This window comes from Nerophis ophidion, linkage group LG17 (genome assembly GCF_033978795.1).
Source record: "Nerophis ophidion isolate RoL-2023_Sa linkage group LG17, RoL_Noph_v1.0, whole genome shotgun sequence".
Lineage (NCBI taxonomy): Eukaryota > Metazoa > Chordata > Actinopteri > Syngnathiformes > Syngnathidae > Nerophis > Nerophis ophidion.
The window spans coordinates 1,279,417-1,307,073 of NC_084627.1; the positions used below are offsets into that span (position 1 = coordinate 1,279,417).

At 40.5% G+C, this 27,657-nt stretch overlaps 1 protein-coding gene across 1 annotated transcript; it reads left to right on the top strand.

Annotated features, from left to right (window-relative positions):
• The first annotated feature begins 652 nt into the window (after positions 1-652).
• nup155 (nucleoporin 155) lies at positions 653-27,657 on the top strand. Its single transcript, XM_061875691.1, has 34 exons — positions 653-832; positions 1,043-1,191; positions 8,182-8,319; positions 8,401-8,497; positions 8,579-8,649; positions 8,724-8,816; positions 11,423-11,686; positions 11,756-11,829; positions 12,622-12,713; positions 12,789-12,886; positions 12,953-13,120; positions 13,196-13,296; positions 14,359-14,529; positions 14,606-14,716; positions 14,791-14,885; positions 14,963-15,045; positions 15,118-15,262; positions 15,343-15,409; positions 16,413-16,528; positions 16,607-16,701; positions 16,780-16,913; positions 18,191-18,382; positions 20,735-20,873; positions 20,944-21,079; positions 21,602-21,755; positions 21,829-21,933; positions 22,000-22,154; positions 22,234-22,363; positions 23,242-23,355; positions 23,423-23,543; positions 23,617-23,727; positions 23,917-24,053; positions 25,682-25,788; positions 26,692-27,657. Exons 2-34 carry the CDS (start codon positions 1,050-1,052, stop codon positions 26,828-26,830), a joined length of 4,095 nt encoding a protein of 1,364 aa, XP_061731675.1. The 5' UTR covers positions 653-832; positions 1,043-1,049; the 3' UTR covers positions 26,831-27,657.

Genomic DNA, 27,657 nt, shown 5'->3' on the forward strand with positions numbered 1-27,657 from the left:
CACTTTTAGTGTCCGTCTTTTGTTTTTTTTTGTACAGGATAACAAGGTAAAATGAGAATCCACTAAAGCTCACATGATTGGGAGAGGAGTTGGCTGTCAGTGTGTTCAGTTTTGGCTCTTATCATGGCTTTATCATCTTATTTTTATAACCGGGTCGAAACCGACCCTAACAACACCAAGGGCATAATTTCTACCAGAGCATTTTATAATTTAGTGAAAAAAATTAAAATGTTTTATTTTGTTGACAAAGAGGTTCCTGACAAAGTCAAAAAGCTTTGATGCAAAAAAAAATAAATGTATGTGGTGTTTTTATGCATTTAAAAACTAAAAGACGAAGGTTAATAAAGAAAATAAAAATAATAATAATCAGATTTTTTTTTTTTTTTTATAAAAATGAATTAAAAATTCTTCTGCGGCCCGGGCCGCAGCCCGGTGGTTGGGGACCACTGCTTTATTCCATCTGGGAATATTTTAAGACGACGATATTACTTAGCGATTTGTCCAGGGTGTACGACGCCTTCCGCCCGGATGCAGCTGAGATAGGCTCCAGCGGCTCCCCTGCGACCCCAAAAGAGACAAGCGGTATAAAACTGGATGGATGGATGGCTATTATTATAAAAACGGTAATATGTTTGTAGCGCTAACATGAATCTCATACCGGATGTAGTCACCGGAAGTACAACCTTCGACCTCAGCAGTCGTGCATGAGGTTGGCGGGCTGTTTATTCAGTCCGATACATTTTTTTTTCATTATTTACACTTTCCTAAACTGTGAAAAACTGTTTTCTTTTTTTGGAAGAAGTCATAACTAAGCGGGGTTTTCTCCACTCGGGTAAGGTTGACGAAGCAACGGGGAAAAAAACGTGCCAATTCACTCTTTGCTAATTTAGCATTTAGCTTCTGTGCTCGTACATATTTAAGAAAATGCCAGCAAGCCCTCGTCACTCTCAATACAACCAATGACGTACACGTTTATCATAATTAACGTATGTATTTAACGGAACACATGATTTAAGTTGAGTTTTGTTGGTTTTGTTGGCAGCCTCGCCATGCCGTCCACCGCCGGAGCCAGCAGCCCCTCAGCTGCTCTTGCCGAGGCGCTCGAAAGTTCTGCCCGGCTCATCGACAGACACTTGCAGGATGATCGCTGCTTCCCTGACCTGTCAGAGCTGCTCAGCGTCCCCTCACACAGTAAGAAGCTTGGACGATGCTATCTCCAATACAGGGGTCACCAACCTTTTTTGAAACCAAGAGCTACTTCTTGGGTACTGATTAATGCGAAGGGCTACCAGTTTGATACACACTTAAATAAACTGCTAGAAATAGCCAATTTGCTCAATTTACCTCTAACTCTATGTTATTATTAATCCCATCCATCCATTTCTACCGCTTATTCCCTTTTGGGGTCACGGGGGGCGCTGGCGCCTATCTCAGCTACAATCGGGCGGAAGGCGGGGTACACCCTGGACAAGTCGCCACAGGCCAACACAGATAGACAGACTACATTCACACTCACATTCACACACTAGGGCCAATTTAGTGTTGCCAATCAACCTATCCCCAGGTGCATGTCTTTGGAAGTGGGAGGAAGCCGGAGTACCCGGAGGGAACCCACGCATTCACGGGGAGAACATGCAAACTCCACACAGGAAGATCCCGAGGCTGGATTTGAACCCAGGACTGCAGGACGTTCGTATTGTGAGGCAGACGCACTAACCCCTCTGCCACCGTGAAGCCCAATTATTATTTATTATGAATAATTAATGATATTTATCTTTGTCGAAACACTGATCATCTTAAAGGCCTACTGAAATGAGATTGTCTTATTTAAACGGGGATAGCAGGTCCATTCTATGTGTCATACTTGATCATTTCGCAATATTGCCATATTTTTGCTGAAAGGATTCAGTAGAGAACATCGCCGATAAGGTTCGCAACTTTAGGTCGCTAATAAAAAAAGCCTTGCCTTTACCGGAAGTAGCAGACGATGTGCGCGTGACGTCACGGGTTGTGGAACTCCTCACATCCTCACATTGTTTATAATTATAGCCTCCAGCAGCAAGAGCTATTCGGACCGAGAAAACGACAATTTCCCCATTAATTTGAGCGAGGATGAAAGATTTGTGACTGAGGATATTGATAGCGAAGGACTAGAAAAAATAAAATAAAGATAAAAAAAATAAAAAAATAAGACGATTGCATTGGGAGCGTTTTAGATGTTTTAGACACATTTACAGGGGCGGCATGGCGTAGTGCAGGGGTGCCCATTACGTCGATCTCGGAGGGTGTGTCAGTCGATCTCAAGCCAGGCATTAAAAAATATACATAAAAAGGAGCAATCATCAATCATACCAAGACTTCAGTTTCGTCAGTTGTTTGACATTCTCGGCACCCGAGGATCTTGTGAGATGACGCTGGCTGCTGCGAGCTCATATTTAAGAAAAAAATCACTAACGGGGCGGACGCAGAGAAACTCCGTACCTACTGTCAAAACTCTAAAGACCGACTGCACAGTTCCTGTCTTCACCAAAAAAGACCTGTTTCATCCTGCCTGTGCTAACAAAATAAGAGTCTCAGAAAGCTAGCGTGCACAAGCTAGCAAGCTACGGAGTTTGATGCCAATGTATTTCTCCCCCGCCCTCAGCGACCGCTTTCTCACTTGCTTGCCCACCCGCACTCTCACTGACGTCACTCACCTGCTGCCAGACATTAAAGGGCCACACACATCCGCTACTCTCATAACAAAGTGTTTAAAAACGAGTATGCAAGTTGGACAAATGAGATGCCAAATCCAACCACTTTCATGTGATATTGGACAGAAAGGAGGACTTTTTTTTCCCTCCATTTGAAAATGCGGACGTTATCAGCACCACTGTCTAATTCCAATCAATGCAAGTCATCAGAATCAAATACACCAACTTATATTCTTGTCTTCATGAAAGAAAGGAATCTATGTGTGTTAACCATGCTTGTATTATAATTAAACACCATTAACTTGTTAACAAAAATGTCTCTTTCATAAATAAATAAATATAAATTATAAATAGGAATGAGGTAGATCTCCTCGACTTGGTCAATTGAAAAGTAGCTCGCCTGCAGAAAAAGTGTGAGCGCCCCTGGCGTAGTGGGTAGAGCGGCTGTGCCAGAAACCTGAGGGTTGCAGGTTCGCTTCCCACCTATTGACATCCAAATCGCTGCCGTTGTGTCCTTGGGCAGGACACTTCACCCTTTGCCCCCGGTGCCGATCACACTGGTGAATGAATGATGAATGAATGATAGGTGGTGGTCGGAGCGGCCGTAGGCGCAAATTGGCAGCCACGCTTCCGTCAGTCTACCCCAGGGCAGCTGGGGTTACTGATGTAGCTTACCACCACCAGGTGTGAATGAATGATGGGTTCTCACTTCTCTGTGAGCGCTTTGAGTATCTAACAATAGAAAAGCACAATATAAATCTAATCCATTATTATTATTATTATTATTTACTAGGATAATTCTGGGAAATCCCTTATCTTTCTATTGTGTTGCTAGTGTTTTAGTGAGTTAAATAGTACCTGATAGTCGGAAGGGTGTCTCCACGGGTGTATTGACGCCAGTGTTTGAGGGAAGTCACGGCACCTGCATGGACGGCGCAAGCTCCGCAGATCTCCGGTAGGAGGCGACTTTTTAACCACAATTTTCTCACCGAAACCTGCCGGTTGACGAGTGGTCGGGAACCATGTTCGCTTGACCGCTCTGATCCATAGTAAAGCTTCACCTCCGGGAATTTTAAACAAGGAAACACCGTGTGTTTGTGTGTCTAAAGGTTAAAGCTTCCCACCTCCATCTTTCTACTTTGACTTCTCCATTATTAATTGAACAAACTGCAAAAGATTCAGCAACACAGATGTCCAGAATACTGTGTAATTGCACGATGAAAAGAGACGACTTTTAGCTGCAAGTGGTGCTGTGCTAATATGTCCCCTTCAACCCGAGACATCACGCGCACGCGTCATCATTCCACGACGTTTTCAACAACAAACTCCGCGGGAAATTTAAAATTGTAATTTAGTGAACTAAAGCGGTCGTATTGGCATGTGTTGCAATGTTAATATTTCATCATTGATATATAAACTATCAGACTGCGTAGTAGTGGGTTTCAGTAGGCCTTTAATGATTTCTCAGAATAAATATATATAGAAACAGATAAATATCAATGTGCAACACTTTATTTTTATGTTTTCTCTAAGTGCACATTTTTCAAATAGAACATTTTCAAATGATCACATCTAAGACGGTCTTGTGAAATCACAATATCCAATTTTAACTTGCGAGCCACAAATTTTTTTAACAAATCATGAATTACTTTGCACAATGTTTGTACGAATAATAACTCATGTAAAATACAAAAGTGAACTCTCAAATTTCTAAATAAATCACGTCACGCTTTGAACTGGATACCAAATCTGTTACAGTGGGGCTAAAAAGTATTTAGTCAGCCACCGATTGTGCAAGTTCTCCCACTTAAAATGATGACAGAGGTCTGTAATTTTCATCATTGGTACACTTCAACTGTGAGAGAAAAAATCCAAGAATTCACATTGTAGGAATTTTTCAAGAATTTATTTGTAAATTATGGTGGAAAATAAATATTTGGTCAACCATTGAAGGCTGTCATCGATGGAAGGAGGTTTTGGCTCAAAATCTCACGATACATGGCCCCATTCATTCTTTCCTTAACACGGATCAATCGTCCTGTCCCCTTAGCAGAAAAACAGCCCCAAAGCATGATGTTTCCACCCCCATGCTTCACAGTAGATATGGTGTTCTTGGGATGCAACTCAGTATTCTTCTTCCTCCAAACACGACGAGTTGAGTTTATACCAAAAAGTTCTATTTTGGTTTCATCTGACCACGTGACATTCCCCCAATCCTCTGCTGTATCATCCATGTATCCATTTTGGTATAAACTCAACTCGTCGTGTTTGGAGGAAGAAGAATACTGAGTTGCATCCCAAGAACACCATACCTACTGTGAAGCATGGGGGTGGAAACATCATGCTTTGGGGCTGTTTTTCTGCTAAGGGGACAGGACGATTGATCCGTGTTAAGGAAAGAATGAATGGGGCCATGTATCGTGAGATTTTGAGCCAAAACCTCCTTCCATCAGTGAGAGCTTTGAATGGTTGACCAAATATTTATTTTCCATCATAATTTACAAATAAATTATTTAAAATTCCTACAATGTGAATTCCTGGATTTTTTCTCTCACAGTTGAAGTGTACCTATGATGAAAATTACAGACCTCTGTCATCATTTTAAGTGGGAGAACTTGCACAATCGGTGGCTGACTAAATACTTTTTTGCCCCACTGTATCTGTTTCTTTGTCAGTTAGTGGGAAGCCTGGCATTGCATGCTGTTAACTAGTGTGTTGTACTCTGGTGTCTAACTTGACACTGCAACTCTGAGTGAGTCTTGCAGATATGCATCGGTGAGGCGTGCTCTGTGTTTGTTCTTGATGAAGTTCATGTCAGAAAAGGCTGATTCACAAAGATAAGTTGAACCTAACAGTCTTGCAACCTTCATAGCTGCTGCACATACACCACTGTACTTTTCTGTGTCAGCAAGGCACCAGAAGTTTGGTGCAGCCTGGTGGGCTTTACATTTTAAATTGTCAGGAAATAAGAGGAAGGAATTTAAAAGGTAAAAGGGTATATGTGTTTAAAAATCCCAAAATCATTTTTAAGGTTGTATTTTTTCTCTAAAATTGTCTTTCTGGAAGTTATAAGAAGCAAAGTAAAAAAAATAAAAGAATTTATTTAAACAAGTGAAGACCAAGTCTTTAAAATATTTTCTTGGATTTTCAAATTCTATTTGAGTTTTGTCTCTCTTTAGAATTAAAAATGTCGAGCAAAGCGAGACCAGTTTTCTTGTAAATAATACAATTTGAAAGTAGAGGCAGCTCACTGGTAAGTGCTGCTATTTGAGCTATTTTTAGAACAGGCCAGCGGGCTACTCATCTGGTCCTTATGGGCTACCTGGTGCCCGCGGGCACCGCGTTGGTGACCCCTGCTCCAATACATCTGTTTATAATCTACATACGTCCCATTCAACTAATTAGGGTACATTTTCAGAAAACAGAATGAACAGGAAGATATGACAGAATCACTGCTGTTTTTCACCTGTAAAAACGTTAGTCAAAGATCCTCCATGTCAGTTGTTCCATCTTACAACCTCAGAAAACACGTTGCTCTCCAAGTACCGTCATAATTAACAACATTAAAATACAGTAGCGAACTAGGCCTGTGTATTCGTTAAAAACAAGGCCTAGGTTTTATTTAACTATAGTAGGGGTGTAATGGTAGGTGTATTTCAGTGACGTGCGGTGAGGTTCATGGCTGGTGAGGCACTGACGTGCACAGTCAGATTTATAAACATATGAACCCTAAAGAGTATCTTATTCACCATTAATTGGCAGCAGTTAACAGGTTATGTTTAAATGTTCATACCAGCATTCTTTACACATACAAACTGTAGCACACAAAAAAGCACATTTAATTAAAAAAACGTTATTATGGTCTTACCTTTACTTATAAATGAAGTCCATGCGGCGCTGCTTCTGAACAGAAGCATCGATAACTTGTTTATAGAAGTCTTCCTTATCTTTCTTCGGTTTTAAAAGTCTCTCTGTCTTGATGGAGATCACTGTCTGAAGCAAACCTTTTAGCTCCGGCGTTGGTCTTCTTTTAATTATTACCTCCTGCTCCAATTGAAAGTCCAGTTTAGAAAACTCTTTAATTTTAGATATGTAATCATCCATGTTAAAAGAGAAAAAAATAAACGATCGCTGCCTCTGCACTTGACTTGTTAACTGTAGCTTGTTGTCACTTCTTCTGCAGCCTAGTATTCACAAGAATGATCTCTGGGATCACTAGCGCCCTCTATCACCATGAGGCGGGAGAACAGGAGCCTCACACAGTGCGTCTTCGCAGCCATTTTATGATTGCCCAGCATAAGAAATACATTACACACATACAGTTGTTGACAAAATACACTGTACATTATATACCTCAGCTAACTAAGCTATGGAAATGTATAATATAATTCATATAGCAATACGGTCTCACTGCTCAGCAGCCAGCAGTTAGCCGAGTCATTGCGCAATCCATGGTGAGGCTCAACTGGCTGCTGTCTCACCGCAAGTCTCTTCTCAGTATTTGTACGGCAAATGTGAAAATTCAGCAAATTTGAATAAAAATAATCTAAAACTGGCGAAGTTAAATGGAAAATAACTTTACAAAGTATAATCACTGGATACATATAACAATTTATTTCTTTTTTTTTTCTTTTTACATTGTTTTTCTTTCCATGATGGGACGTGAGGCCCCGCCTCACCTACCTCCCCTGACTGCACGTCATTGGTGTATTTGTATTGAACCATTTCGGTACGGGGGTTTCGGTTCGGTTCGGAGGTGTACTGAATGGAATTTATGTTATGCAGTAATTATTATTTAAATATTTCATCACAACACCCGCTTTTGGTTTCTATTCACAACAACAAAATGTTTGTGCATCACTTGTCAATAGTGCGCAAGTAATAGATAGGCTACATGTAATACATGAATATATATTTTGATTCCGAAGAAATAGGAATTGTTGAAAGATCAGAATTTGCTTAGAGGTGAGTTGAAAAATAAAGCTCTCGTAGATCCACGCTGATGTCCGTGTGTCCTCTACTTAACATCCATAAAAATATTACAATATATTACACTAAATATATCCATTCATACATTACATTATTTACTTTCACGTAAAAAAACACTCGTTTTAAAGGTGTTGCAACTTTTATTTCATTTTGTCGAACTGCGCATGCAAGTGACGTTGAGGCCACATTGGGGCCTGTGTGCATTTACCCTGAAGTCTGATCAAAATCACATTTTACTTGCAGTGTAAACAGTCAGCTGGAGAAAATCAGATCTCATAAAACTCAGATTTGGGCGAATTTGGCCTGCAATTTAAATGTAGTCTATGTGACTGTTCTTGCTGCCAAATTTATCATTCTCGCTTGCGGGCGAATAATGTCGTCCGCTCGCCGCCAGTCGAATGCGCCTGTAACCATTTGTCTTTTCCTGTGACCAAATTTGAAACCAGACAGCTGAGTGACTTGGGTTAACACGTGTCCTTTTTCTGATGCGTGTCATTAGACATACCATCCCTCTCTGGAGTGTCAGACATGGACTATCCCCTCCAGGGACCGGGTATGCTCAGCGTGCCCAACCTCCCAGAGCTCAGTGCAGTGCGTCGAGTCCCGCTACCTCCAGAGCTGGTGGAGCAATTCAGCCGTATCCTTCTTGTATGCCATTCATCTCCAAATATGATCCAAAAAGGGCACGTGCAGGGTTTGTCTTAACCATCTTCTATAGATATGCAGTTCAACTGCATGATGGGAGTCTTTCCTGAGATTTCTCGAGCGTGGCTGACGATTGACAATGACATTTTCATGTGGAATTATGAAGACGGGTAAGTACATTTATATTTAAGGGGCTAGATTTGATTATATTTAGACTTGTATCTGATTAATTGTTGCTCTTTTCCATGCAGAGGAGACGTAGCCTATTTCGATGGGCTGATTGAAACCATTTTGGCTGTCGGTCTAGTCAAACCAAAACAAGGCATGTTTGAACATTGAAGATTTATATTATCTAGAGCCTTAGCTAAAAGTTTGCTTTTGTGTTTGTTTCCTCAGGGATTTTACAGCCTCATATCCACTACCTGCTTGTATTGGCCACATCTGTGGATGTTGTCATCCTGGGGCTGAGCTTCCCTAAGGGGCAAGCTGGTGAGTTTGTTTATTTATTCCATTCCATTCCAACATTTTGGTTTCAATTCATGCCCAGTTGTCTTTAGTACATTTTGCTTCATGGTCAGTTAACTCATGCAACTTTTACTTGATTCAGAAGATGGTATTAAAAGTGTCCTGGTCCAATATTGATATTGGTCCTGATATTAGCAAACAAACCAAACAGCTTGCATCTAAAACCTCTGATATAAGCAGTCCTGCAGCACATTTACTTGTGCAAAGCTGGACTGCCAATAAGCACACAAATTTGAAACATGGTAGGCTATATGCTACTAGGAGCTAGCAGCGACACAAAAGCTAGGCACAAACGCTAGACATGTGTAATAAGTGTCTTTAATTGAGCAATATTGCAGTAAAAACATAACGTTTATCAATGCAAACCAGTATCAAATAATTGTACTTGCATGTTACTTACACATACAAAGTTTCCAAGACGGAAGACCAGAAAGTATCCAGTAACAAACGTGTCCGCACCATTCAACTTTCTGTGTCATGCCCTTTTAATAATGTCAATCATTTATTGAATTATTTTGACCTCAAGGTGTCACAAAGACAAATTACCACTCCATTTCAAAAGCATAAATCTGTCTAGGGATGTCACGGTATGAAAATGTTAAAGTAATACGGCAGAAAAAATAACATACTTAACTAAGATAAATGTGAAAATTGTGCAAGATAGATCTTTATGGAGAAAGAGTTTTAAAAAATTAAAACCAATGATGTTGGAATTTTGAAAGATGGCACCTCATGGCCATAAGATGTAACTGCACTTTTTGTCCATGTAGATAAAATTGTGTTCATGTATGAAATTTAGTCTCATACACACCCTGTTTCCATATGAGTTGGGAAATTGTGTTAGATGTAAATATAAACGGAATACAATGATTTGCAAATCATTTCAACCCATATTCATTTGAATATGCTACAAAGACAACATATTTGATGTTCAAACTGATAAACATTTTTTTTTTTTTGCAAATAATGATTATTTTTAGAATTTGATGCCAGCAACACGTGACAAAGAAGTTGAGAAAGGTGGCAATAAATACTGATAAAGTTGAGGAATGCTCATCAAACACTTATTTGGAGCATCCCACAGGTGTGCAGGCTAATTGGGAACAGGTGGGGGCCATGATTGGGTAAAAAAGCAGCTTCCATGAAATGCTAAGTAATTCACAAACAAAGATGGGGCGAGGGTCACCAATTTGTAAGCAAATTGTCGAACAGTTTTAGAACAACATTTCTCAACGAGCTATTGCAAGGAATTTGGGGATTTTACCATTTACGGTCCGTAAAATCATCAAAAGGTTCAGAGAATCCGGAGAAATCACTGCACGTAAGCGATGTTATTACGGACATTTGAGCCCTCAGGCGGTACTGCATCAAAAACCGAAATAAGTGTGTAAAGGATATCACCACATGGGCTCAGGAACACTTCATAAAACCACTGTTAGTAACTACAGTTGGTCGCAACATCTGTAAGTGCAAGTTAAAACTCTACTATGCAAAGCGAAAGCCATTTATCAACAACACACAGGAACGCTGGCGGCCTCGCTGGGCCCAAGCTCATCAAAGATGGACTGATGCAAAGAAGAAAAGTATTCTGTGGTCTGACGAGTCCACATTTCAAATTATATTTGGAAACTGTGGACGTGGTGTCCTCCGGAACAAAGAGGAAAATAACCATCCGGATTGTTCTAGGCGCAAAGTTCAAAAGCCAGCATCTGTGATGGTATGGGGGTGTTTTAGTGCCCAAGGCTTGGGTAACTTACACATCTGTGAAGGCACCATTAATGCTGAATGGTCCATACAGGATTTGAAACAACATATGTTGTCTTCCAAGCAACGTTATGGACGCCCCTGCTTATTTCAGCAAAACAATGCCAAGCCACGTGTTACAACAGCGTGGCTTAGTAAAAGAGTTTGGGTACTTTCCTGGCCCGCCTGCAGTCTAGACCTGTCTCCCATGGAAAATGTGTAGCGCATTATGAAGCATAAAATACGACAACAAGACCCCGGACTATTGAACAACTTAAGCTGTACATCAAGCAAGAATGGTAAATAATTCCACTTTCAAAGCTTCAACAATTAGTTTGCTCATTTCCCAAACGTTTATTGAGTGTTGTTAAAAGAAAAGGTGATGTAACACAGTGGTGAAAATGCCCTTTCCCAACTACTTTGGCACGTGTTGCAGCCATGAAATTCTAATTATTATTTGCAAAGACAAAAAAATTTGAACATCAAATATCTTGTCTTTGTAGTGCATTCAATTGAATATGGGTTGAAAAGGATTTGCAAAATCATTGTATTCCGTTTATATTTACATCTTAACACAATTTCCCAACTCATATGGAAATAGGGTTTGTACTTATAGCTGCCAATTATGTCAAAAATAATAATTCATATTTTTTTCATCCATATTGAAATCATGATTGCTGATTGCTAGGTAAAGCAGTGTTGGTGTGAGGTTGAACACAATACCCTCATGTCTATGTTCACAGTTCCTTTCACAGTTGATCACTTTTTTTAAGTAGTTCCTTTATGTTGGCCATCTGTAGTGTATATACTGTATGTCTGTGTTGTAGGATTAAACGACAGCATGTCAGGCGGCATGCAGCTGCTCCCTGACCCCCTCTTCTCCATCCCCACCGACAACACCTACATCTTGTCCGTCACCTCCACCAACCTGGGCCGCATCTTCATGGCGGGGAAAGACGGCTGCCTGTACGAGATCGCCTACCAGGCCGAGGCGGGCTGGCTGAGTCAACGCTGCCGGAAAATCAACCACTCGAAGAGCTCGCTATCCTTCCTCTTCCCTTCTGTGCTCCAGTTCTCCTTCTCAGAGGACGGTAAGACAGTCATTATTTTTTCTACTTGAACTTTTTTTTTTTTTTTTTAATCCCTAAAATGTTTTTCAGATCCAATTGTGCAGATTGCTGTAGACAACTCCCGCAACACACTTTTTACACGCTCTGAGAAAGGGGTGTTACAGGTATTATGAACGTTTTTTGGAACTTTCCTCTAGTACAGAACTGGGCAAATTAAGGCTCGGGGGCCGCTGCCCTTTAAGCTTTTCAATCTGGCCCGCCGGACATTCCCAAATAAACTATCTGCCATCATGATGTGCAGTGATGTTTTCAAATTGCCGTAAGTCTTGAACCATCCAAAGTATTTCAATGGTTGCAATCTGCGCTTTTGCATGATATACTAATTATTATGGTAGTCTTATTAGTTACTATGGTAATCTAAGTCACGGCAGCTCAGACGAGGCACCAAGCAGGGACCTTTCCACAGAGTGTTTCCAGAGAGGCCAGCCTGAAATGTGGGTGTCAGGAACAGACGCAGAAGGAGATTTTTACAACAAAGTTCTAAAGCTTAGTGATATATCAGATTGTAGGTGTTGTTTTTTTACCTTTTACGTTCATATTTCGCTGTGTTTGTTGCATTTTTGTTGCGTTTCGCTTCATTGTTAAATATGTCAATCGAGGGGGGCTGTGGCGTTCATATAGTGTCAATATTCAGTGTTTTTAATATTGTAAATCCCACATTCTCATTCAGTAAAAAACTGTAAAATACCATTGCATTTTTTAAGGCAGTCTGTCATAACGTTTTTAGCATTCAATCAGACATTATTGTGAGGTTTTGTATAATTAGATATACCGGCCCCCAGACACATTTTTTTTCTTTTAATATTGGCCCTCTGAGTCAAAGTAATTGCCCAGGTCTGTTCTAGTATAATGTAAATATGTCAATGCATATTTACCCTTTTTTCTGTGTCTGTCAGGTGTATGACCTGGGTGCTGATGGACAGTGCATGAGTCGCGTGGCCACCATGTCCCAAAACAACATTGTTGCCGCAGCTGGACACATCGCCAGGTATCACCACCGTTACTTCCTTTTTATGCTTTTCTTTGAAAAGTAAGACAATTTTCGTCCTATGAACGTATACAGGACGATTGATCGCTCGGTCTTCAAGCCTATCGTCCAGATCTCCGTGATCAGCAAATCCGAGTCCTCAGACTGCCACCTGCTGGCTGTGACACACGCAGGTAAAGATGAAACGCCTGATTTTGCCTAATGTTGTTACTCCTAATGTTATGTTATTGTGTCCATAGGTGTGCGTCTCTACTTCAGCACGACACCTTTCGCACCACCACAACAAAAGCACACACCGGTTCGACCGTCCCTGCTGGCTTTGGTTCACGTCCGCCTCCCACCGGGGTTCTCTGCGTCCTCCACCTTGCAGAAACCGAACAAGGTCCACAAAGCTCTGCACAGTAAAGGTACTGCTGTTGTTTTTTTTTACAACCATTGTGCGACAAACCTTCCCAAGATAACTTCAAATCTACGTGCCTCAGGTATTTTGTTGATGGCGGCTTCTGAAAATGAGGACAATGACCTTTTGTGGTGCATCAACCATGATTCTTTCCCCTTCAAAAAACCATTGATGGAGACTCAGGTTTGTCCATATTGTTGTTAACTAAACTAAATGTAACACCCAGTTCCATATTTTTAGATGCAACTGTTTAAGGGTGTAATGGTACAGAAAAATGTTGGTTCGATACGTACCTTGGTCACGGTTTGGTTCATTTTCGGTATAGTAAGAAAACAACAAAATATAAATTTTTTGGGTTATTTATTTACCAAATTTGTAAAGAATGGCTATATCCTTTTAACATTGGGAAAACTACAATATTTCTGCCCACGTTAATCATCATAAAACTGCCTCAAGTTGTTGCTCAGATTAAATAAAATGACAAAACTTTTCTTTCTTCTACATATAAAAAGTGCAACATTAAACAGTTTAAGTCAACTCACCATGCTTAATTTATTACAGTATTTGGGAAGCCTGTAGTTGATTTTTATTATGTAAATGTTATATTTGTATCAACATGTGATAGCAGGGACCCTGCCATTCAAAACTAGGCTGCTACATTACTAATGATTAATGTAACTATAGCTGAAAAAATATTACAATAGCAATAGGAGAGACTATTCATCCCTGAACACCATGGAGTTCATGTAGGCTTAATGATGCACTTACATTATTATATCAACTATCACAGATGGAAACTCTTCATTTAACACCATGTCCTTTTTTGCTGCTTCAACACAGCTCAATCAACACAGAAAAAGGTAAAGTGAAATAACCGACAGACAGGGCTTTGCTGTCGTAACACACACACGCACACACATGCGCTCTGAATACGCACTGCTGATTGGCTGTTACCGCTTTGCGTGTACCCAATCAGATGGTTGTGTGGGTGGGACAATGCTGGGTGCTGTGTAAGAGACTCAGGCAGGACGGAGCTGAGCAGCTTGTTAAGACTTTAGCACAGGCGGCTACTTAATATGTACGTGTGGAAACTCGTTCGGTACACGACCGAACCGGACCGAAACCCCCGTACCGAAACGGTTCAATACAAATACACGTACCGTTACACCCCTACAACTGTTGCATTAAATCTCATTGGATTGTGCAGGAAGTGTGTGTCCTAATTGTTTCATGCCTATTTTACAGATGATGTCTAATATAGACGGACACACATGGGCTATCTGTGCAATCGACGAGGCAAGACAAGCCAAGAGTTGGACCCCACTGAACAAGGATCTGATCCCCGTCACTGATTCACCCGTCGTGGTGCAGCAGCATAACATTCCTCCGCAGAAATTTGTCCTCCTTTCTGCAAAGGTTAACAGTAACGACCCACTTCAGTGCTCAGCCTTTATTTGGAGCGCCGTCAGTCAGCTTTGTTTATCACCATCAGGGGAGTCACATCTTCCAAAAGCTGCGCCCGGTGGATCAGCTCCGTCACCTGCTAGTGAGCTGCGCTGGAGGCGAGAGCGAGGAGATCGAGCGCTTCTTCAAGCTGCACAGGGTAAAATGTTTACCGGATGCTAGTGTCTTGTCAAAGATAATTTTAAATATGACTTATGGATTTATTCTGTTTAGGAAGAGCAGGCCTGCGCAACAGCTTTGATTCTAGCTTGTTCCAACTCCGCTTGTGACAGAGAGGTCTCACAGTGGGCTACCAGAGCCTTCTTCAGGTGCGAGGATTATTATGTATGCAGTGGCTGCATGTGTACCTGTAAATGGGCTAAACATATCCTGTTGTATTAAACAGATATGGAGGAGAAGCACAGATGAGATTTCCATCAGCAATGTCAGCACCTAGCACTGTCGGACCCATGATGAGCTCTCCAGCACCTGGCAAGTCTTTTTTAAATGTGCGTTGTCAGAATTCTTTGCATAGTTTTTTCTGATTCTGCATTATCCTACCAGGCATTTTCCCCCCACCGCTGGCCACACCTTTTGCACCAATGCATCTTGGGGCAGCCCCCATCACTCCCATGTCTGTTGGTCCAGAGGTGATTTTCTCCGGGAAGCAAAATGGTATCTGCGTCTACTTTTCCCGCGTTCTCGGGTGAGTCGCGCAGCAATCCGTCGTTCCAGTCATGTGTGGTGTTTTCAAAGAAACTGACAACTCATCCTTTTTACACACAGCAACATTTGGGATGGGAGTCTTGCTGTGGAGAAAACGATGAGCAAAGGAAGTCAGACTGTCAGTATTGTGAGTATCATTAGTAACCCTTGTGCACCCCTAGAGACCAAAACAGGCATTACATGTGTTCCATATGTTATATTATTGTTCAGTTTGAAGGTTAGCAGTATTAACATTTTGCAGAGGAGTTTTTCATTATTAAAAAAAAAACTTGCTTTGTGTTTTTGTTTGCAATGTTGTTCGAATAGGATACAAACAAAGTATATGCACGTTTTATGAAAAACTCTTTGGGCCCAATTGACTCCCATTATAACTGCTTTTCTTAACAGACTGTGATCTTGGTAAATTACTATGCTTTTTTCCATGAAAACTGAAAGAATCCTATTCTTCAAATATTATTTAGGTGAAATTGCTTCCTTTAACCACAAGATGGCACTAGAAAACCATGATTATTGTAGAGATTCGATGAGCATACGAGTTAAACTGCCATAAAATTGCTGAAATGTAAAGAAAATTATTTTGGTAAGTTATATATAACACGGAAGATATATACAATATGAAGGACTAAACCAAGTCCTGCCTGCCTTTTGTCATTAAAGCTCAGTATGTAGACACTGTTAAATATATATATATATATATATATATATATATATATATATATTTATATATATATATATATATATATTCTGCTGGTCTAGTGTTATAAAATCAGTCATATTCAAGGTTGTAATTACCCAACCTCAAATATTCCACTCTACAACTTACTTTTAGAAATATTTTGCATTTTCCACATTATAACAAACTTGTATTTTTTACTAAAGGGCATTAAAACATTTAAAACAAACATAATGCAACTGTATACCAATAGATAGATCTAAAGCTGTAAAAGATTTCAAGCGCTGAAAGTTTAAAAAAAAAATATATATATATATATTTCTGACTAATGGCGCTTTTATGAACGAATCCTTTTTGGATTGTATAGTCAATCTTAAGGTCGCACAGGGGTTAAAGTCTTCGTTCCCTTTTAAAACTGCTTGTGGTGTCCAACCAATGCTTTGAACACTCATCACAGTTGGAAAGCAGCGTTCCTTCGTTTCACCTGGAGTCGGTCCTCATGGAACTCTACGGTCTGAAGGACTTTCTGGACAAAAACTCTCAATTCAGTCCATCCTCTCTTGGTGGTGCAAGGTTAGACACTGAATGATGAAAGCCACTGCTTTGACTCTTTTCCCTCTCGGATGTAACATCTGCTCTGATGCCCTGTAGCTTCAGTTCCCCAGGCAACCTGCAGCAAAGGCTGCTGGGGTTCATGCGGCCAGATGGTGCCAACTCTCAGCAGGAGCTCCAGAGGAAGTATCACAGTGAGTTATGGCTGTTTGGGAGGGTTTTCTTGATATGGTGATAAGGCCTTTTTTAATCCGTTATCTTTTTGTGTCCAGCCACAGCTCAGGTTTATGAAAAAGTGTCCCTGCAGAGCATCCAGCAGTTGGTGCATCGCACCTACCAAACTTTGGCTCTTTGGAAGCTACTATGCGATCACCAGTTTACCCTCATAATGTCAGAACTCCCAAAGGTACCAGCACACACTCTCTAAGCAATGTGGCTCGGTTGGTAAAGTGGCCCGTGTTAGCAACTTGAGGGTTGCAGGTTTGATCCTCGCTTCCGCCATCCTAGTCACTACTGTTAAGAACTTAAGCAATATATTATTAGATATAAGAATTGTAATACAACTTTTTTTCCTTCTTTTTATTTGACCCTTATTTACCCAGTAAAGGTTACATTATACATTTCTACAAATGTTTTTATATATATATATATATATATATATAGAGAGAGAGAGAGAGAGAGTAAAAGTTACATTATACATTTCTACAAATGTTTTATATATATATATATATATAAATTGTTAAAAAAAAAAGTAAGCTATTTTTGTGTTTATTATTAAAAAAAAAATAAAAAAAAAATAATAATCTCGTTTTGGATCACCTAGACTTAATATTACTCTATATCAGCGGTGCCCAAGCTGTGTGTGTGTGTGTGTGTGTGTGTGTGTGTGTGTGTGTGTGTGTGTGTGTGTGTGTGTGTGTGTGTGTGTGTGTGTGTGTGTGTGTGTGTGTGTGTGTGTGTGTGCGTGTGCGTGTACATAATGGGGCAAAAAAAGTATTTAGTCAGTCACCAATTGTGCAAGTTTTTCCACTTAAAAAGATGAGGCCTGTAATTTTTATCATAGGTATAACTATGAGAGACAAAATTAGAAAAAAAGATCCGGAAAATCACATTGTCGGAATTTCTAAAGAATTTATTCGCAAATCATGGTGTAAAATAGGTATTTGGTTAATAACAAAAGTTAATCTCAGTACTTTGTTATATAGCCTTTGTTGGAAATGACAGAGGTCAAACGTAGCCTAATGGTTTTAAATAGGTATAATTTAGATTTTTTTTACTATTTTTTTATGGATTTTTTTTTTATAATATCCACAAAGTTCTGTGATTAGGTTGCGTTATGTGTGACTATGTCTGTTGACATTTTGTGTTGGATCGTTTCGTTTTTGCACCATGACTTCACAATCTTCCGTTTGGAGCATAATTAAAGGTCATTGACTTTAATTACTCACGTTGTCCACCAGAAGGGGACACAATAACAGCATCAAAATTGTCAGATTATTAAAACGAGTACCATCTTTCTGAGGGTAAGATTCCTTACTAAACCCATGATGTGTCACGGGCAATATTGAAGATGTTGGCGGGTTGCACTTGGCCCACGGGCCGAGGTTTGGGCACCTCTGCTGTATATTATGTTATTACCTTCATTTCTCACCTGGCCACTTTTCTCTCCATCTTGCTTCGAAGGAGTTTCAAGAGCAGATGATGGGAGCCAGTTTCAAGGACGTGGTGATCCGGGGAAAGGAGCTGTCTGGGGCGCTCATCACAGCACTCATTAACGTCTACATCAAAGATAACGCCTCGGTGGATGCTATCAGCAATCACCTGCGGGACATCTGCCCGCTGCTGTACAGCACTGACGACAGCGTCTGCTCCAAGGTACGCATCAAAGCTCGCCTGTTTATTTCGACACACTTTCAGCTCCTGCTGATGTCTAGGAGTGTGTATTTGTAGAAATTCCATGATCAGATCATTTTGCCTTGATTTTAGATTGTAGATAACACGAACAAGGTGTTGGAATCAGTGCATTACTTACAACATACTACATACGACAAAAAAGATATACATTTGGTTGACGTTAGTTTTTATTACTATCGTCATTAAATGATAATGCACGTTGATGACAAATTCCAGCTTTTTCCTGCAAATTTGACAGCGACAAGCTCGTAGCGGCTTCTACAACTGAATGTAGCTTCCTTGCTAAGGTCTCTCCACAGAGAATCACTTATCCTCACCTTTGTGGCGGCACATTTCTGTGGCAAATTTCTTACATGTAGAATGTAGCTTACCACCATCAGTGCAATTCTGTAAGCTAACCCACGTTACGCTAAACCACATTACGCATTAAACAATTAGACTACTACCATGTCAATACACAAAGTAGAAAATAATTACATGTGATGCATTATATTGTGCCAAGGAAATACCATATGTACCCGATTGCTGTTTCAGTACCAGAAACAGCAATTAGCCGTGCTAATGTTGGAATGCATTTTCTCAGAGTATCCGCATATTTAGAACGACATAGGCACTGACACTACTCATATCCACATAGGTTTCATTTGTCGAAAATATTTGTTGCACTGTCTGTTGGAATACACAACATACAGGCTAACAGGCATATATTTAACCCTGTTAGCCTATATGTCAATGTGTCGTTGACCGGGCGAGCATGCTAAGTAAAAATTACACTCGTGTGATAGTGCTTTGCTCCTAAGCATTCATTGCACGAACATACTAGCTTTGTTAGACAAGATCACAGACTGTATTGGACAAAATATTTTACATACGAAATGTCCATTTCCTTTCATTACAAGTACCGATAATAAGAAAACATAAATGCCTGACTTACCTATCCAGGAGGAAATTAGCAAGTTTGGCGACAAGATGAAAAAATCTTCTCCGCCTTCAATCGTCTCCATCTGTCAAAGGCATCCCCGATACAAATTATCGTTTTGTTCCTGGCTTTGTCATGATGAACTTAGAATCAGAACGACTCCTTTTTAGATTTACTAAGGTCTGACATGTTTAGTAACTTTACCAGTGGCAATAGCTGGAGGAACAGGGCGGTGCGTAATTGGTAACCTGGATGTGACACACTTTATTTGGGATGCCGTGGCGTGGTTGGGAGAGTGGCCGTGCCAGCAACCTGAGGGTTCCTGATTCAGTCCCCACCTTCCACCAACCTCGTCACGTCTGTCGTGTCCTTGAGCACGACACTTCACCCTTGCTCCTGATGGGTCATGGTTAGGGCCTTGCATGGCAGCTCCCGCCATCAATGTGTGAATGTGTTTGTGAAAGTGGAAATAGTTTGAAAGCGCTTTGAGTACCTTGAAGGTAGAAAAGCGCTATTCAAGTATAACCCATTTACACTCACAGACTTTCTAATTGGTCAAACGGTGGTGTTTGGGGCACCGAAATGAAAACAAAAACATTTATTCGAGGCTGTGAATCTAATTTTGAAATGATCGTACCCCTGCCGAACTACCGTTTTAAAGGTATTCAAAAAGAACATGATTTATTAATGCCTTTTGACATATCCGGGCCATTTAATGTTGACTTGACATGACATTATTACATAGCAACCAGATATAAACTGTAAATCAGCAAGTTGAATATTAATAATGTTAAGAATGGGGGTTCAGATCCAAGGATGTTGTAGTTTGTGAAGCCCTTTGTGGCACTTGTGATTTAGGGCTATATAAATAAATGTTTCATTGATTGATCTATTGAAGAAAATGATACTACCGGTACTGTAAATAACACAATATGTTACTGCATAAGTCAGCAGCCACATTAAGAGTATTTGAAGCCTGTTTTAAAATATTTCTATTATTAGTTACATACTAATTAATAATATATATATATATATATATATATATATACATATATATATATATATATATATATATATATATATATATATATATATATATATATATATATATATGTATATATATGTGTGTATATATATTTATATATATATATATATATATATATATTGTTATCGCAAGAGGCTGCATTGTATATCGCGATAAAGATTTTAGGCTATTCCCCACTTATCTAACTTTCTTCTTCACTCACACAAATCATCTCGCCCTCTGCTGGTTTGACAAGGAACACAACTCCATTACTAATACTATTATTAGTATGTGTGTGTTTGCTTATCTGTTATGGTTTATTTGATAGCACATTTGGGAAATATTTATTTTCTGCTGTCTCCCACTCCAGGCGAATGAGTTGCTGCAAGGCTCCAAGCAGATCCAGAATAGAATAGATAAGGAGAGAACACTAAGAGAGTCACTACGTCTCTACCAGCAGATCAGCCAACACACTGACCTGCCACTGGTTTGCTCCCAGTATAGACAAGGTATCGTGCAATTCTATACATGCATTACCTTGTCGACACTGCTTAGTTGACATCCCTGACATATCTGCAGTGCGTTTCTACGAGGGAGTCCTGGAGCTTTGCCTAACAGCCGCCGACAAGAAGGACCCACAGAGGCTGGGCCCCCACTTTTACAAGAATGGAGAGCCTGAAGAGGACCACACAGGACAGCAAGCCTTCCAGGAAAGGTAATTACCTTAATTATTAGGGTAAGGTAAATATAAAAAATTATGGTGCGCTGGAAATGACATCACAGCCATGTTATGTGCGTTCCAGTTACGAGGTTAGAAATCGAGATGGCCAAATCCACAAAAGCCATGTTTGTGCTTAACTTATGGAAAAATAGGCACTCTTTCTGCAACTCTCAAACATGGCGGATGAAGAAGAAACACATACGCCCTAGCAATGTAGTAGTACACATGCATAACACTAAAGTAATATTACCATTTATTTATAGATTTATACAAAAACTTGTCAGAATTTTTAATAACGGATATTACTATTATTGTTTACAATCAGAGCGGTCATCTCGGAAGCCAACTCGGTGTGTAGAGGACTTTCCGAGTAGAAAATCGGACTGTAGGGGGCGTTCCAGTTAAAACTTCCGACCAGGAACTTGGAAATTCCTACTTCCCAATACAACTAAAACGAACCTATAGCGACGGATTAAAAAAACTAAGCACACAGGTATTTTGCCATTTTCTCTGCAGACTTTCCTGTTATAAGTGCATCACAGACACCATGCAGGAGCTGGTGAACCAAAGCAAAGCCGCCCCTCAGTCGCCCAGCGTCCCAAAGCAGCCAGGCCCTCCTGTCATGACTTCTGACCCCAATATGCTGAGTAATGAAGAAGCCACAGCCCATGTGAGCAAAAAAAATGAAGTTTCAGCATCATGTTCACAACCTGAAATTATAAAGCCAATCTGTTCTCTTTTAGTTTGAGCAGATCCTCGGTTTGGCCCAGAGGTCCCAAGACGAGCTGTTTCACATCGCTCTGTACAACTGGCTCATCCAGGCTGATCTGGCGGACAAGCTTTTAGAGGTAGAGTCTCATGTACTTATTTTTTCTTGAAATCTTAGTTGAACACTGATCTTTTTTGCTGTCCAGGTGAACTCGCCATACCTGGAAGAACACCTCATGCATATGATCAAACAGGACCAGAGCAAAGTACACAACATGGACCTCCTGTGGCGCTACTACGAGAAGAACCGCAACTTCGGCAAGGCCGCTCATGTCCTGGCCCGCCTCGCTGACATGCACAGGTTGGAGATGCACTAAAGACTATTTTTGTGCTTCTCTGAAAGACATTCTGAATGTTTTTTTTCTCCTTTGCATATGCAGCACAGAGATCTCTCTTAAGCAGCGTCTGGAGTATTTGGCCCGAGCCATTCTGTCTGCAAAGAGTTCCTCTTGCATCTCTGCACTGGCGGCAGATGGCGAGTTCCTCCACGAACTGGAGGAAAAGATGGAGGTATGTTTAAAGAAGTGTGAATCCCATAAAAGTAAATTGTAAATGCCGACTCGCACTGTGCCTTGTCCCACTTTTTCACACTTAAATTCTGGCATGGTTTGTTGGTGTGAATGTGATCCAGACATGGGTACCTTTTACACCGGAATCAATACAGCACCAATTATGGGTACTTTAGTGTGTGTTCAACTATGTTCATAAAAGGTAAACAATATTTAAGGAATTTTTAATGAATTAATTATTTTTTTTAGCACTGAACATTGCTGTCCAGCTGTTATCTTGTTTTTTTAACACTTTTGAGTGTCATTTGCAAGTACTGTACTGTATTATATAGTAGACTTTGCATGCAATCCCAATTTCAAGAGATTAGACGGCAGTAGTGTATAGACTCTTGTGCGTTGCCTGAACCAGGGAGTAGTCTTTGCCATTGGATTTGCCGTTTATTTCATTAGTTGAGCCCACAAAGTTTTGAAACTTTAATTACAGTATTTATTATACACCAGCTGTTTGATTGTAACATGCGTCTTAGTTGTAGTTTTCATTACCAGTTTTAGAGGTATTGAAATCGTAATGTTTGAAATCACTAATGCTACACCAGACCATGTCCATAACTAATCCAAATTATCATCGAGCTAGCGCATTATGAAAAGTGGATCCTTACTACGGTACTTTTGTACATGTTCTTCTTCCACCACCTTGCACAATAGTAATCAGAACAAGTCAAAATAAGACTTAAAAAGACTAGGATTAAGAAAAACGATCCACAAAGTTGGTGAAATTGCAGCAATATAGGAGTGTAGAAGTGATGGAAAAATCACAAGTATGGGCGCCGAGAGGAGCCCTAAGTAAAGGTGTAACCGTGCTCTGGTCTCTGCTCCTAGCTGGTTCGTATCCAAGTACATATTCAGGAGACCTTGATCCGACAGTACTCCAATCATCCTTCAGTGAAAACCGCCATCTCTCAGTTGGATTCGGATCTCATGGACATCACCAAGGTGACGTGCATCAGGATTACTGGCAGCTCGCCTCTTCTCTGACATTGAGCGTTCATGTTACGTGCAGCTCTACGGGGAATATGCCGACCATTTCAAACTGTCCGAGTGCAAGCTGGCCATCATTCACTGCGCCGGACACTCCGATCCAATCCTCGTGCACTCACTCTGGCAGGAAATCATAGAGAAAGGTAATGTTGTAAATATGTTGCACTTTGTTTGATTCTTAACTTTCTGATGGTTGTTTTGAATCTGGTCTTGTAGAACTGGCAGACACGGTGGCCATGAGTCCAGTCGACAGGATGAGATCCGTCAGTTTGAAGCTGGTGTCGCTGGGGAAGATTTACGCAGGCACACCAAGATATTTTCCACTGGGTAAGCGTTCATCCCCACTGGACACACACTTTCTTATAATGCTTTCAATGTAGTCGGATAATTAGTGGTCCCTCCAGGAGCACAACGGAGCCTGTTCCAACGTGTTCTCTCTGTAGACTGAAAGATAAACTGTCCTCCAGACACAAAATGTTATTTTAGACTGTGTTCAATGTCAACTTGCACTTTCAGAATTCCTGGTGAAGTATCTGGAGCAGGAGGTGTGCCGCCTCAACTGGGACGTGGGCTTCGTAACCTCCACCATGCAGGAGATTGGGATGCAGTTGCCACGTCTTCTGGAGGTCTACGACCAACTTTTTAAAACACGGGTAAATTCAACATTCATTCCCACTTTTAATAAAACAAACAAGCAGGAAACAAACGCGGAAATTTTACATCCGCGTTTTTTTGTTTAAAAATATCAATAAAAAATGATGTACCATATTTTTCGGATTTTAAGTCGCTCCGGAGAATACGTCGCACCGGCCCAAAATGCATAATAAAGAAGGAAAAAAACATATATACAACGCACTAAAGTATAAGTCGCATTTTTGGGGGAAATTTATTTGCTAAAATCCAACACCAAGTATAGACAGTTGAAAGGCAATTTAAAATAAATAAAGAATAGTGAACAACAGGCTGAATAAGTGTATGTTATATGAGGCATAAATAACCAACTGAGAAAGTGCCTGGTATGTTAACGTAACATATTAAATATAAATAACTATAACATATAAAACATGCTATACGTTTACCAAAACAATCTGTCACTCCTAATCAATAAATCCGAGGAAATCTTCTTCCTCGATGTCGCTTCTAAACAACTCTGCCAACTCCAAAGGTATGCGCCGCTTTCTCTTGTCGTTTTCAGCTGCAAATTTCACTACGTCCAGCTTGTAATCTGCAGTACATGATTTCCTTTTCGGTGCCATTTTTGTTCAGCCCTTCTCAGTTTTTATAATTTACCGCCAACGATGAAATGATCCATTTTAGTAGCTACGGCAGTAGCATATAGCAGTTAGCATTCCATGACCCACAATGCACTTCTGCCATGACCCTCCCCCGCCGAATTCTTATTGGTTGACGTGTATCTGACGATTGCTGACATTTTCTTCGTCTCTTCTGCAAATTAGATAAATAATATTATTTTATGTTTTACGGTAATGTGTTAATAATTTCACACATAAGTCGCTCTGGAGTATATGTCGCACCCCCGGCCAAACTATGAAAAAAACTGTGACTTATAGTCCAAAAAATACAGTAAAGAAAATTTGTTGAACGCTCGCCTCCGCTGCAGGTACTCGCTGTTCCTCTTGCCTGAACGCTGCACAGATTTGCAGAACGGGGAGACAATCAGGAGCACAAAGTTGACTGCTGTCCACTTTGCTGCTCATCATATTTGGATGATTACATTCCGATCACTTTTGGCTCCGAACCAGTTGTAGCCCTACAGTACTTATTAGTAGCCAGCAAGAAGGTATATTTTTGAAGTGACCAATTGTAACCAGAGGTCACAACACTGGAACCATATTAACTGAGTGGGTGTGGCAACAGGATAGAGTTGTCATATGGGAAACGTTTTTAGAGTTTTTTGCATGCACGCTATAGAATGTTTGCATTACACTTTCAATGATAACAATGTTAATAAATGATCTACTAAAAACTTAAAAGTTCTGTGGTGCATTACATGGGGCATGTATGTGTCAAAAAGACAGCAGAAAGAGGTTGGGAGATGAGAATAAATCTAAAGGCAAAATATAGCCTACAATTGTACCCAATGGCAAGAAATGTAGTTTTGATTTTCAAAATGTTCTTTCGGGGTTTGCGTGGCAGCACTTTGTGCTGATAGAATATTTCTTTAATTTTCATGATTTTTTTCCTCAAACGGTGCTCACGTCCCTGAACAAACAAAAGACCTAACATGTATGTTGTTGATTATTGACTTTTGCCCTTACAGGACCCCTACTGGCAACGTTTGAAAAAACCTCTGCACTTGGTGGAGTGTATCCACGTGCTTCTGTCCGGATATGTCAACGACCCCAGCAGAGTGCAAACATATGACAGGTAATCAGCCTCTCACTTGCAGTACAACTTTTTGGCCTTGGGGGGTGCTGTCGCGCTGGCTTTGATCTGTTTGGCAGCTTTTCTTCCCATTTAGTGTACTTATTGCTAAAACACACACTTTTTCATCCATCCATCCATTTTCTACTGCTTCATGGGGGGTGCTGAAACCTATCTCTGCTTTAACCATTTAACAACATATATCAAATACACAACTATTAGCAACACTATTCAAGCTTTTTTAACCACAGTGCTAAAATTAAGGATTATCGATTTGGCCTAAAACCTATCGTGATGCATATTACACACACACACACACACACACACACAGGCCTCGACAGGAGGAGGACAGAGTGTAGGTACACAGAACATCAGAGGGTCAAATGTGCGAGAAAATGAGAGCAGACAGTGTTGATAAACAATGTTGCAACCTTATGTGGGAACCTCAGGTGCAGAATCACAAAAGAAAAATCCCTGTGGGATGCAGAAACTGGCAGAGAAATTTTCCGTGCAACGTTCATATTGTTGTTACTCAGTCAGCGTTTGTGGGTCTGATGAACCCGTTGCATTTTGTGGCTTTTAATACTGGCTGAGTAACAATAATATTAATATTACACAAGGGTTAACGCACATGTGAACATCAACATCATGCTAGCTAAGCTTGCTCACGGTTTCCCTGTCCTTAACTGACTAATGGCTACTTGGCAGTACTCAAGGTTTTAATTTGGGATGTGTAGCAAAGCCTGCTTTTGTGACATCGTTTAGGGAGGATATCTTTACATTTTTGCGTAGATAGATCTTGTCTCCTGCTTCTGCTGCTAAACACCGCTTACTGGACTTACTTGAACTGCAGCAACGCCGCATGGTGTTTCATTACTTAATCCCCAATTCAAATGTTCACCTCAGACGTCGCTTCACCAACGTCTGCCTGGACAACATCTGCGGCTACCTGGTGGAGTTGCAGTCTCTCAGCCCCAACGCTACCCTTCAGCAGACCATCGGGAATTTCAAGTCTCTGCAAGCCAAACTGGAGAAACTTCACTGATGGCAGCCAATCATCACGAGGACCTCCAACCTCTGTTGCCTTAACTGTCGGTGGTAAATCTGTCACGAAGAATATACAGGCTGAGTTCCCTGGAGTCACGGTAGGGCTAGTTTTCAGGGTTCAGAGTCGTGGTACATATATGCGTTATCTATCACAGAGTCAGCAATATGTCTTCAATGAACTTTGCTTGTTTGGTTTTCAATCTGCAGTAAAGAGCCCCAGTACGGCTTGCCGTGTGAGCTTAGTGTCAGGATATTGCCATCAGTAGAAAGACGAGGCAGGTTTTATAACTTATTTAATGCTGCGTTATGTCCTCAAATACGACTTGGAGTGTAAATAGCCTCGCCAGACTCATTCAAACGACAAATACGACTTTTTGTACTGACGGTGTACATAAAAATCACTTGGCAACAGTGTTTGTTTGTTGCAAACCAAACCGATTTGTTGCATTTTTTTGTACATAAAATGTGATCGTTCATTTGTTGAAACAGTAATCCCCCCTTTTTTGGTATTTGATATTTTTTAACATGTTGCTGCCCGACTGTCATATTTGCTTTAGGAACCCCTTTTAAGTGAAAAAAAAAAAAGCCTTATTTTTGTCCTTTGCCCAACCGTGTGGGAGGGAACAGCCTTAAAATGGCTGCATTGTTCATAATGCGACTCTGCAGAGGGACTGTAATTGGGTTTAATTGAAATGACACTCCGGTTTCCTATGCAGTCATCACAACAGAGCAGTTCATTGTTTTTCCTAATTAGCCGTTCGCTCGGGTATGCTGGCAATGATGATGTGATTTTAGCCTCATGGAAATAAAGCAGTTTGGACTTGT

Excerpts from the sequence above, each read along its gene's own strand:
- nup155 (XM_061875691.1), top strand. The coding sequence starts at position 1,050 with ATGCCGTCCACCGCCGGAGCCAGCAGCCCCTCAGCTGCTCTTGCCGAG. Across the intron at positions 18,383-20,734 it reads ACGACAGCGTCTGCTCCAAG|GCGAATGAGTTGCTGCAAGG; the intron begins GTACGCATCAAA and ends CTCCCACTCCAG. Across the intron at positions 24,054-25,681 it reads ACCAACTTTTTAAAACACGG|GACCCCTACTGGCAACGTTT; the intron begins GTAAATTCAACA and ends TTGCCCTTACAG.